Source organism: Chelonus insularis, unplaced genomic scaffold, assembly GCF_013357705.1.
Source record: "Chelonus insularis isolate UGA/USDA-ARS -01 unplaced genomic scaffold, ASM1335770v1 contig_67_pilon, whole genome shotgun sequence".
Lineage (NCBI taxonomy): Eukaryota > Metazoa > Arthropoda > Insecta > Hymenoptera > Braconidae > Chelonus > Chelonus insularis.
This window is the reverse complement of record NW_023276701.1, coordinates 407,536-421,352: the sequence shown is the minus strand read 5'-3', so window position 1 is coordinate 421,352 and position 13,817 is coordinate 407,536. Positions and strand designations below refer to the sequence as shown.

General features: G+C 26.1%; 1 protein-coding gene across 2 annotated transcripts; it reads right to left on the bottom strand.

Annotated features, from left to right (window-relative positions):
* Positions 1–171: 171 nt before the first annotated feature.
* LOC118070728 (zinc finger protein 13-like) lies at positions 172–13,530 on the bottom strand. Of its 2 annotated transcripts, XR_004690802.1 has the most exons (7): positions 13,301–13,530; positions 9,977–10,288; positions 9,379–9,600; positions 8,042–8,280; positions 3,925–4,075; positions 2,697–2,846; positions 970–1,101 (listed from the first exon to the last, which is right to left on the bottom strand). XR_004690802.1 is itself a non-coding variant. In XM_035089508.1 (6 exons), the coding sequence occupies exons 1-6, from the start codon at positions 13,305–13,307 to the stop codon at positions 809–811; spliced, it is 1,224 nt and encodes a 407-aa protein (XP_034945399.1). In that variant the 5' UTR covers positions 13,308–13,530; the 3' UTR covers positions 172–808. The 2 variants fall into 2 exon arrangements, 1 of the variants encoding a protein (XP_034945399.1); XM_035089508.1 differs by lacking the exon at positions 2,697–2,846 and having other exon boundaries at positions 172–1,101.
* Between the last annotated feature and the right edge of the window lie 287 nt (positions 13,531–13,817).

The window sequence follows — 13,817 nt, the reverse complement described above, 5'->3', positions numbered from 1 at the left end:
ATATTGTAATTACCTAAGATACTTTGTAAAAAAATTGGTATTTCATTATATTTAGCAATATCAATGCTAATAAAATATACCAATCCTTACACTATTTAAAGTAAATTTTTGTTGAAATTTTTTACTTTATTTAGATAATGATAATAACATCATCTATTGTGGTTAAAATTATTAATTTTATTATTTTAATATCATCATCTTTTGTGATATATTTTTTGATAATCAGCTTTTAGTAGTTATAGATATCACAAAGCAACAGTCTAAATATTTTTTATCGACAAACAATTTGAACAATGGCAGTCAAATTGTTATTAATTTTCTTGTATCGACTTAAAAATATCGTTGTTTGTTTAATTTTCACATGAGGCATTTCTTTTTTTAGAAATTATTTATGCCGATATTTTTTTCTACGACAATTGTTTCATACTGTTATTATCTTTTATTGTTCAACTATGTATTTTATTAATTTATATACTTTTAATACTATTTTTAATAGCGTTATTAAAATTAATAACAAAATGACTTTTTTTCTCATAAAAATTCATATTTATAATTTGTTTTGTTGTTGTGTGGGTTCTATATCTTTCATTCATTGAATTATCTTCTCAAGTTACGTTAATTTATTTCTGTCAATATTTTAGAACAGAGTAATTTCAAAAATTTATCTTAATCAACTGATTGATACAGCATTGATGTATTGATGTGTTATATTTTATTTATGAGTTTGTATTGAAAGGTTTCGGTAATAAAATTTCTTGGTCCAGCCGATAGTTTGTTTAATAATTTTTTCTCAATATATTTTTCTACCTCAGCTGCTATCTTGAGCAGATATCATGAGATAATTTGAAGTTGGAACGTGAATTGGTGGTGATTGTGAATGGCATGGAGAACTGAGTGCTTGAATTGAACGATAATCTAAAGCAGGTGCAGATGGATGCTGTCCTTCTCGATGTCGTCTTAAATCGACTTTTCTTTGAAATGCTTTATCACAAAGTCCGCATTGAAAGGGTTTGTAACCTGTATGCTTTCTCATATGTGTTATTAAATTGCTACTTTGTGAGAAAGCTTTTCCACATACGACACATTTATGTGGCTTCTCTCCTGTAACAAATTGAAAAATAAAAATTAATAAAGTATGTGTATATATCTTGTTATGTAGGTGACGTTAAAACATGTATTTCTCAGAAAACATCATTTTTATCAACTCAAATAATCGACCAAAGTCAGTGAATTATTTTACGAAGAAATGCACTGTCATGACACAGTAATATCATATACAGATCCAAGGCTAGATGTTAACAGCTGTATACACCAATAAGTTCTGAGTTTTGCATTGTTTATGTCCAACGATAATAAGAGATAATGATAATAGTAATAAAAGAAGACAAAAATGATAATATTCCTTTTTCATGTCATGCAGGCCAATGCAGAAATTTATTTTCTTATCGTCAAACAAGTGGTGGATAGATGGTGAATAAAATTTCTGGTATTATTCTGGCATAATATATCATTAATTAAGACATGCCTTGATATGTAACATTGAATTAGTGATGGAAAATTATTCATAAGTGAATCTGTTAGTGTATCATTTATACTTAATTCATGTAACTTTTTTTCAATTAAGCAAGAAGCTCCTAAAATATTTCATTTCATAATTATTAGCAATACTAATTTAATTTAATTGATAAATTATAAAAATATTACTAATATTTTTAATTAAATAAGTAAATAAACAGTAAATGATTTACAAGTAATGTGATTCTCATCATTGATAGAAAAAATTACCAATAATTACACTAAAAAATCGATTAAAAAATTAATTTAATCCTAGGCAATAATATTAATTTAATCATATTTACAAGATTTGATGAGCTTGCTTTGATAAATGTACATAGTCTGATTCATCAAAAGTATTATCACGTTATTTAGTAGGTATTTTATATATACATATATTAAATTATCGAATAATAATAGAACTGGAAAATTAATGAAGCTGTTTTTATCGTTTTCGAATAAATTTGATGCTTATCTGTTAGAATACTGTAATAATGAAGCAAAGTAGAATAATAACAACTGATCATAAAATGAATAGAAAATTTTTATTAAAAGGGATTTACGTCATGCCTATTGATTTTGATTAAATATAATTATTTGTAATATCGATCCACGTGTACATCGCGTTTGTTCAATACAGACTTGAGAGTACAATAGTTAAAAGTTCAAAAAACTTTACGTTGAACACTTGTTAGTGTTTATTCGTGAACCTTCATTGAAAGAACGTGTATCAATCGGTATTTGATACACTATAATAAAGTTATCGTTATGTTTTGTAAAATATTTAATAGAATATTACGACTTAAAATTAAAAATAATTTGTGTAAATAATTGTAATTGTTGTAATACAGAGAACAGTTTAGGAGAAAAAGAAACGATTGCTGACAGATGTATATAGTTAAAAAGCCTACAATAGAAAAATAATAAAACAATTTACTTTTAAAACTTAGAAGAGATGGATTTTTATTTTTTGAAAGAAAAAATTTTAGAAATTCACAATAAGAATTATTCATTTATATATCATCGTAAATGTACCATAAAAATCAAAGTTTTATACTTGATTATAAACAAAGTGAAGAAGTTTCATTTTTATGATATTTTTACTCTTACTCAAGTTTAATAAAGTTTTGAAAGCAAAATACCTTGACTAAAGATCTCACTGTAATATGGTTGGCTGTATCATCGTGTAAATGCAATATAGTTTGCGGAAAAGGTATAAGTCTATCGTTTGGGTTGGGCACATAGTAGGAGATGATCGCGAGGAGAGGTGAAGAAAGAAGGATCTGTAAGTACTGTAAAGCATCGATTTTGATTGGTATATAATTAAAAGAAATAGCTTATATAAAAAGTATAAGTAAGTATGAATGTAAACAATTATTCTAATTGAAAAGAAAAATATTTAAAACATATAGATACGATGACATGTAATCTATCATACACCCTACTAATATTTGTGAAAACACATTATTTATATTATTCATATTTTATCGAGACGTCGCAACTTTTATTTCAAGTTACTCGATAACTTTAAACGTATATGTAAAAAAACAAGTGTATACGATATAGGTTTTTTATCACGTGGTTTTAAGCAATATTAATATGTATTTGTACATATTTATAAATTTGTACAAATGATTCAAAAGTGATTTACACATAATAGACGGACAAGGAATTTCATTCAATAACAATCAAAATCAAAGAATGTACAAGTGTTTCAATAGAAAAAATGTTAAGATTTGTCAATCTTTTAACACATTTTTATTCATGAGATTAAAGGAACTAGATTGTGTACGATAATGTGTTTAAGCAAAACTGGTATGGAATAAACTGTGAAAGATATGAATGTTGTTAGTAAATTTTTGGCAACTGAAACCAATAAAAAACGCAAGTATCTCATTTTATCGATTCAGTCTAATTAAAGATTTAAAAAAACTTTTAATGATATTTTATAGAGATTATATATAAAAATATTTTTATTATTATATTTGAAATGAATTGATAGAATATCATCTGTACTATGATAAGAAACGAAACACTAAAATGACTAGGGGGAAGATACGATGGGAATAGCTAATTTACCGGGCGTTAAGTGTGTTTCCTGTCCCGCAACTGATCGACACGTGCCCACAGTTACTGAGTCGGTTAGGGTGCATGTTCCAAGCTAATTAACAGAATAATTTCAAACCAAATAATCTTGATAATGATGAAATACATTTCAATAATCTTATGTCTGTTCTATTAATATCGTTTTGCCTATAAATAAAATTTAAATAAACATGACTGAATCTTTAAAGTTATTAACCGCTAGTCCTTGGATATTAATGAAGAATATTAAGTGTAAATTAGAGTAAATGTTAAAGTGTTACTTACCAGTGTGAATATACGTATGCTTCTTCATATCAGACTTTTGATGGAATCTTTTACCGCAGTATTGACAAGGGTAAGGTCGGGTATCTGAGTGAATGAGAAGATGCGTGCTTAATGTACTAGATCTCTTAAACGCTTTACCACATTGTTTGCACTGTAACAAAAAAAAACAACCAATTTATTTGAAAAAATTCGAACTTTTTATTTGAAAATGAATATTTTTTATATATTTATAAAAACTAACAAATATTTGACACGGTTTAAATATGTATAATATATTACTTTAAAGTGTGCATTTAATTTAAAAGACATATATATATTTTTATTAGTTACAAAAATAATTAAAAGTAAAGTGAATAAATTTTGATGTACATGTATACATATATGCATTTTAGTTTCATAAATTCATAACGATTAGTAAGGAACAACCATAATTTACAAAATATCTTTTCTCAGGAGTATTGTTAAGTAAATAATTCATTGTAAACATTGAAATGGATAAATATTATTATAATTATTATTTAATTTATTTTTATAAACCTTTATATATTTTTGTTTAAACAGAAAGGTAGTGGAAAGCCTTTGATGTTAATGAGAGTGACAAATTGCCATTATTCATTTTTATATTCCAAGAAAACTTTTCATATTGTTATTAATTTTTATCTTTTTTATTAATGTATTATTTCCTGCAGAAAAGCTATTAGATGATAATTCAATCAAATGAAACAAGATTTATTATAAAAAATTGAATCATTTTCTTAACCTACTTGTTAAATTATTATAGTGTTTTATAACTACTGTGATATCTATAATTGTTTAGATACAAATTATCTTTATAGAAACTTGTTTGCTAATTGCACGATTGAGACTTTAAAGACTTTTTACAGATAAGAATACTAATTAGAATACGTATATTAACTTTTAAAACTCTTAGTTTGAAAATTGATTTAAGAAAAGTTTGTAAATAAAAAAAATTCCATGAATATTAGTTAGTAAAATCCAAAAAAATAGTAATATATAAATACGGTGATTATTTAAACAGTATATTAATGACATAAATTGGTAAATAATTAAAAAAAAACATAATTAGATAAATATATTTTAGAATATTTGTTTAATGAAAATTGATGAATGGCCTAAATTCTAGTGAGTTCTAAGATAGTAATTGTCACGCAAAGGCGATAAATGAGCATCAAATCAATTCTGAAGCGATGAACCATGTTGCGATTTGTGGTAGTTTAGTTGAATAGCTGACAATTGACGTGGCGTGTCACCCTGCAGCATTTCAGACAATCACAAAGCTTTGATAACCGCGATTGTGTAATAGAGATAAGCGGCAAGATAATGACAGTAAGTTAGTGCTTCTATCCTAGTATTGAAAAATATAGTATGAGAAACATCCCTTTAACTCCGTGACTGATAATTTTTACACATGTACATGTATGTCTATGAGTATGTATACAGAGTGGCCTATGAGAAAGTATAAAAATGAAAATCATCTTTTTTTATGTATAAATAAATACCATTTATGGAATATGACATGGGGAAAAAGTATTTTTTCCGTCATGTTGAATGATTTTTACTAAAATTAAATCATTATAGATGATCTAATTATTTAAAAATACATTTTTCCTCATACAAATCAATAACTGGTCGTTGATTAATGGTAATTTTCCCTGATTTAATTAAAGATAGCATTAAATCTGATTTATAAATATTAAAAAGAAAAAAAAAAAACGGATAAAGAGATAGAAAATATTATAAACAATACGAGAACCATGTAATGTAGAAATAATGTTTAAAAGTTTTTAAAAAAATTATAACTTTCAATAATAATGTAATAATAAATGTAAAATAAAAATTATTTTTTACATGATGCATTTATATTATTCAAACATAAATTTACTTGTGATAAAATTATTTTAAGAAAGAACTTCTAAGAGCTGAAATATTCATATTTTATTTCATATGAGTAATGTCATGATTTATTTAGAATTTTTTCATTATATTGACGTAAAAATAATAACATAAATAATTTGGTAAAAATATCATTTTTTATGATAAAAAAAAATGCATAATATTTTACCTCTTAGTAACTTTGAACGTGTTACTTTTATGATACAGTCACAACTTATAATTACTTATGAAAAATGAACATCTTATTAAAAAAGTATATTCGAATTAGAGTCATATTGCATGTGCGATAAATTATAAGGTAGTATTTGTCGTTTGTATTAACGAGTATTCACTGTAAATGATATATATTATAGTGAATTTTAAAAAAATCATAAGAATGGAAAGAAGAAACTTAGACAAGTTGTTGGACTTGAATTTACACTTGTGTTTGCAAAGTTTTCTTTATTTTTCTTGGTCGTTTATTATTTCAAAGGCGCCAGTGGACTCCTGAGAACAATATACCAGAAGAATAGTCATTTTCTGAACTTCCTTAGATGTCTAGACATTTTATCAAGTACATCAACTTACTCATTTGAATGCAAGTCCTTCAATCTCTACTTTTAAATGATAATAATTATTTATATAACAATAGATATTGATTTTTTCATGATTTATCATTTTTTAAATGGCACCGTCATTTTAATCAGACATAGTCTTGACACGTTGAAGTAAAAAAACCCAAAACCTTTTTGTTTAACTGTTAAACTGTTTACTTTTTCATGTAAAACTAATTAATTTGTAATTTTAATATCTTTTTCAGCATAAAGTACTATAAATATATAGTGAATTATGTAATATTCTATTCGCTTATGCTTATTCTGAAGCATGTTAGAGATAAATGATCTAGTTGATACGTCAACAAAGAGTTACTGCAATTACTTGATTGGTTGTTAAAGAAAGCCATGTCGTGGCTTTTTGTACGTGTGTTATCGATCCTTGTAATATTGTCCATACACATCACTACGACAGTACTTGTACGAATGATAGTTGAACCGTTTCTACTAGTTTTTTTTCTAATAACTTTTAGATGTACTAATATGTCTATATTATTTATTTATATTCAAATATTTTAATTGATGAAAAATAAATGAATTTTTTAACAATGTATTTAATTGTAATTATAACATATTTTATCAAAAAATCTATACGACAGGTTTATTGAATTTCAATTAATTGAGTTTATGCTACTATTTCATTGGACATCCGTGTGTTGGAACATTGATAATATAGTAGAGCGGTTTAGTTCATAATACATTAAACATTCTAAGGTTATAATTTGACTGACTTCAATGTACAAAGTGTCTCGGGAAATGATGAGGGTAAGAGAAAAAAATCGTCGCGATAACATGTCCATCGTGGTTATTGGATCGATTAAAAAGGTGTAGTGTGGAAAAAGCGTTGATAAAATCTTGATTTCTTTTCACTTTAATTTTTTACATTCATATTATGAAATATTTTCTCATTAATGGATTGGCTCAATTTTTGTTATTATATTAATTTATTTGCTATCGTATCTCTTTCTATTTTAAAAAATTTTTTACTGATACATTTCTTAATGATTTTCCATTAAAAGTATCCAGAAAGTAATAAGTATGAAATTTAGAAAATTTAGGAAAAAAATTGAAGCAGAATTTATGACCGCTTGTACATTCTTTGACAATTTAAAACTACTTTCAGATTTCCAGATTCGATAAATTCTTCGGTATTACCTTTCTACGAAATATACTGAAACCAAATATACTCAAATAATTATATAGTACCACCAGGCTTATCCTCAATCTTAAAAATCCCCAATGGTGTCAACTCACGTATATTTTAAGTATTACTAAATAAATACTTTTTAACGCTGCTATCTTAAATATTACATAGTAAGAAATAAATTTATGTAGAATACAAATGTAATCAATTGTAATTAAACACCGAAATAACTGTTTGAGTGAAACTTGTCAATTTTTGTGTCTTATAATAATATATCCGTTATAGTCTATTGAGTATCGCAATGAGACTCAGCAACGAAAAGAGTTAATGCTTAAAAAATCACTCATGAAAATTTGTTTTGATAGTGTAAGTGTTTTGTTAAAGATAGAAAAAAAAGACTCTTTTTACAGATAAAATCAATTTTAGTGGCGTGAGAAAATAATATTATTTTGCAGTGTGCACTAACCTGAAATGTTCGCTCGTTAGATGATGGAGGTGTGAGGGGTGAATGGTGAATCTGCCGTGTTATTATTGGTGTGGTAGTTAACGGTGAATTCTGAGTAGTAGTTTCCCTCGCTTCACGTTCACATACTGAACCTGGTGACCATATCTCGCACTTGCGATTAATACTTGACGATACATCATTTGGTTTTGTGCTAAGATTTAATGGTACTTCATCTTCTGAAAAACGCGCAGCACCTTCAACTTTAAAGAAAAAAATACTCTTTTTATTTATGCATCGGCAAATATTTTCCTACTGTATTGATTAATTTATACTATGCTGATATTCGAATACTGAAAGAGATACATGAAAAATATATTGAGAGCGAGTTCTATGTTGCGTGACAAAAGAAAATACACTTTTCATAACATCTATTAAAACAACTGTTCTTTTTCAAGTAATGTATCTAGATTCTTAATTAACGTAATAAAAATATATTACCAGTTTCTAAGCTGACAATATCATACAAAACCTTAATGATTTGATTGATAAGTAATTTAAAATTAAATATTGAACTGAGTGAGCTACATTATTGCAAGACAGTTGGCCACGCATTTTCTCTCATATTATTGCTTCCAGCTATTACGCAAATACTCTACATGACATCATTGTTATCCTTTCTATCTTGAGACAAACACTATTACTCATATATCAACCTTCAATTGTACCAAGTGTGTGACAATAATTTTAAGTAGTTTAAGATACAAATGACTGAATAAAAAAATATACACACACAACACGATATTTTGTAAATGGCATTTGTATTTTTTTTAGTGAATGAACTCTCTTTTGGTTTAATTCAAATTTCTTTAACAAAGTCTGTAGTAGAAGCGATATGAACTCCCAATTGGTAGGTATTTACTTGAAACGATAATTCAGAGGAAAATAATAGTCTTAGAGAAATGTCATTGTGATTATTAAAGTATATATATATATATAAATGGTATGAAATACAAATACTAAGTAACGCAAGCAAATGATAAGAGCATATAACGGGCCACCGACATACGCGGCGGTGTCTTCCCACTTTGCAACCGGTTTTTCTTCATTTTTTTCACCCGATCATGCTTCATGTCTCGTGCCCTCTAAAGTGACAATTACCGCCAATTTCTGGCCTACTTCTGATCGTAAGTAATACGGATAAATGTGTTACTTCCAAAAAAAAAGCATTATTTTTTTAAAATTACACGCACACTTGAGTTTGAATATAAATCAGTAATTTGGAACTTGTTAAAAAATAAATACTAAGTGCCAATGGTTTACTACTAATTTTAATTGAGCTGTAAATGGTAGAAACATACCAACGAATGGAGATCGATCGGGTGTGCATCTGATGGGTGAGGTTGCTTTGGCTGGACTAGCTGGTTCGTGATGAATTGGCGTGCATTCAGTTGTGGATGTCGTCGACTGCGAAGGAATTCGTGGCGGTAAAAGAGAATGAGGCAGCAAAAGGCCCACCGCATGATGAGCCCACCAGGTTGTGCCGTATCCACCATACATCAAACCACAACACATGTCTGTAACTGTATTATAAGATATTGAGTATAACTTTTCTTCTGAGACAAAAAAATATTATTTTAATGCCTCTCAGCTCAGTCTATATTTTATCAATTCAATATTGCTGTTTATCTTATTTGACTCATTTCTTTTTACATGTCATTTTAGAAATTTTTTCTTCTAATTAAAATCAATTAATCAAATTTTCAGTCATTGCTTAAATGACTTTGGATTACGAGAAATTGGAATAATTAAATTCACAACCATGTACTCATGTTCCACTTGAAATCTCATAATTGTGTCTTTTTTTTGACAATGAAAGAAGTCAACTATTTCTCTATGATTGAATGGCATATTCTAATTTAGCAGTGCAAGTTTATTAAAATGATAAAAAATTATTACGATTTCTTGATGTAGCTTCTGGAGTGTGTGTTTGTTTCTGAAGTTTTAAATCAGAATTATAGTTGGATACAAAGGTGAAGGCCCCGAATCGTTGGTCAGGTGCAAGCTGACCAGCCGTCGGTGGATTTTGGATTCCGTTGCAGGAGCTATTACTACCACCGGTGAGACCACCTGGACTCCAGGGTGAAGTTGGCAAAATACTCGGACTACTTGGCGGCGAGAGGGTAGCAGGAGGTGATAGTGAACTTGCAGGAACTCCTATGCTACTGTAATGTAATTCTGGTTTGCCTAACCATGTTCTCGGTACCGTTTCTGTAATTAAAAAACATCTTTCTTTATATAATGAATATTAAAATTAAATTATTACAATTTTACATCAATTATTTTTGCAGAATTATTTATTAAGATAAAGTTTATTACTGAAAGTGTTTGAAACTTTAATTGCTCCAATTTATGGGCAGTATTTAAATGAGTATCAATAAAATTTAAATCAAGTACCTGTTAAATTGAGGGAGAGTTAGAATATATTTTTATCTTTTACATTGTAGTTTTATTAATTAAACAAGACTTTTTCTATTTATATTATTCTTTTATTACAAAAATATTTAAATAAAATATTATCATTATTTCTAATAAAGGATTATTAAAAAATTATTATTGGTGTCTTATAAGAGATAAATTTTATTGCTTAAAACGACTTCTTTAAAAATTAAATATTAATTTTAAGATTTATTACTCATCATCTATATTAAATAGAAATTATTTAAAATCAATTGTAAGCTTGCTAAACATTGAAATTATTGATTTGGCATATGTATAAAATATTATATTATTGTTTACCCCTTTTTTTCAACTTGACAATTTGTTTTTGAACAACATTTGCAAGTATCGACTGAATGTATCATTTTTATTCAATTTATAATATATACTTGAATATTTGTTTGTCGCAGTTGTCGTAAAACATAAATGATTATAGTTTCAATGATAGCATGTAAATCTAAATTATAGAGAAGTGTTATAGACTCTACAATGTACAGTCTGTTGAAATATTAGTTTCATCTTTGAAGGGCTGTTGGACTTAGTATGCGTGTAGAGAATAAATATATATATTCAACCTCAAGTCCCAAGTCATGTTAGCAGGATATTCATTGTTGTTTTGTATCTTATTATGTCTTTATCGTAAGACAGAATGATTTGATAAATATCAAAATTCAATTATAACAAACCATTTGTGATTTAATTCAAACTATTAATTATAATAAAACTAACGATGGCAGATAAGAATAATAACTATTTTAATAAGAATAACATTTTATTTTTATAATATCAATTATTTAAATATACGAAAAGAAATGTTGATGTTCATCAAGCAAATAATGTGGTAATATAATATTTAATAAGTTCATTTTATCAAGTCATTTGTTTTGAAAATTAAAAAAGTAATTTTCAATATTTTTATTAATAATGCTTGGAATATGTAAAGAAAGTTTTCTCAATTATTTAATGCGTCTAAATATCTTTAACTATAACTTTAATTGTAATTATAATTGAAATTAAACGTAGCAGTATATTTATGGATAATTAATTTAGCAACATTTCAAGTTAATTACAAAAAAGATGGTTTTTTGGAGCATATAATTTTATACTGACAATTGAATAAAATATTGACTCTATTTCAATTTATATTGAGATCATTCTATATGTTTTATTAATTCTTAATCATTTTTATCATGCAATTTTTACATACATACATACATACTAGAGAAATTACATTAATTATAATAAATAAATTTCATCTTGTGTTATTGCAACTGGTGAATCATGATAAATAATAGATTCTTTTCTACTTTATGCAAAAAAATATGTTTATTCCTATTATATTTATAATTAAATACAAGCTATAATTAGAAATAAGCTATTTACATAAACATAGATGAAATTTTTTTTTTTCTTCAAGTTTTTATTTGCAAAAAGTAGAATGGAAAAATAGCCACTGCTATTGGTTTAAAAGAATTCATTTTGGAGGTAAATATATATTTTAAATTCAAAATATTTCTAAATCAACGATATATTTTAGTCGATACTGAAAAACAAAAAAAGTAATGTGTTAAAAAAATTTTAGAGTTAATAACCAGAATGACATAAAAAATGAATATAACGATAGTAAATTCAATAAAATTCATCCATATTAAATTAATATAAATTCCTAATTTTATAGTCAATTTTTTATCATAGTTTCAACTTTGTTCAGATTAATCTATTATTGCTTCAACCGTCATTCATTATTTACGTCTCGCGACTATTTTTTCAGATGTTATTTGTCGAAAACATTTGACGAATTTGTGGGTCAATGTTCGATTTGATAGTAAATTACCAATACACTTTAAAAGGTAGTGTGTATTATGAATGAAAACATTAGATATGTAAAGTTTCACAAACTTATCTAATTATCTAATTTGAATAGTAACATTGATCTATATTCAGAATGTAAAGAAATAAGGAAAAAAATAGACAAATAAAAAGCACACGTCTGGCGATATCGAGTATATTTTAATTCTTTCAAGCAACGGATCATAAGTTGAATATAATTTTATATTTATCTTTTAGTAAAGTTAATTTTTCAGAAGCCCTCCATCGACATTCAAACTTCACTAAGTCATTATAAATCAGATGATAGCAAATAAAAAAATCGTGACATTACTGAGTCCTTGGTTTGAATCATTTATGTGAACAAGTGTCCACATATTATTCAATCTTTTTTTTTTATTCTCTAGCGTGTACTTCAAATTTTACAGAGTTTTTTTCTCTGTATTGTCATGATATAAAATTCTTCATTAATAGTCAAATCATAGAGTTAATTTTATTATTATTATTATTATTTTGTAAAATTTAAAATGTTTTTATACAGTTTTAAATTCATAGATATCATTAAAAATATTATTAATTGAATATTATTTTTCGTGAAGAATAGTATTCGGTCGTATTAAAATATTTAATCTTCTTTCAGACACTTCCCCCAAATGATACTTCATTCACTCTGATTAAAAATAATAAATGATTGATTTGATATTGAGAAATGAAAAAAATTATTAACTTTGTTTGAAAAATTTAATTTAAATCATTAACTTTTTGGTGAAAGAGAAAAAATTAGTGATATATTTGTGCATTTTAATTAATACTTATTTTTAATAAGTTGAGTAGTTACGGCCGAATTTAGCCAGACAGACACATAATTCAGTTATTAACTTTAATATAGAAATAAGTAATAAATACAAATCTAAATTGATCTGTATATAAGATTTAAAAAAAGTTACAGATACTTACCACACATTTTGTCGTTATTTTTCTCTCTTAGCAACTCAAAGGAACTTGACCGTCTTATTCGACACTCATTGAACTGTCGTTTAACAATTGTTGTAGTAGTAATATCAATTTGTCTGTTATAACACTTCACTTTTGAATAAATTACTTTTCATGCAGATAAATAAATTTTACAACACTTGATTTGATGAAAAATTATTTAATATTATTTATCAAGATATTAACATTATATAAAAAATCATTTTACACACTCTTAATTAGATTATAAAAAATAACAGTTAAAAAAAAATATAAAGTAGAATTTTTTATTAAAATTTGTATTAAAATAATGACGAATTATAGTATCTCCTTCTATGACTGAATAAAAAATAATCAACAACTAGATGATTAAGCAATGAATCGATAACCCTTTTGAAGAATTATTCGGTAAAATATAAACTTTTATAGTGTGTTTGATTATTAAATGAAAAATATAAGAAGACGAAGTGTCCCGAGGTATAGCAGGACCTTGACTGACCCT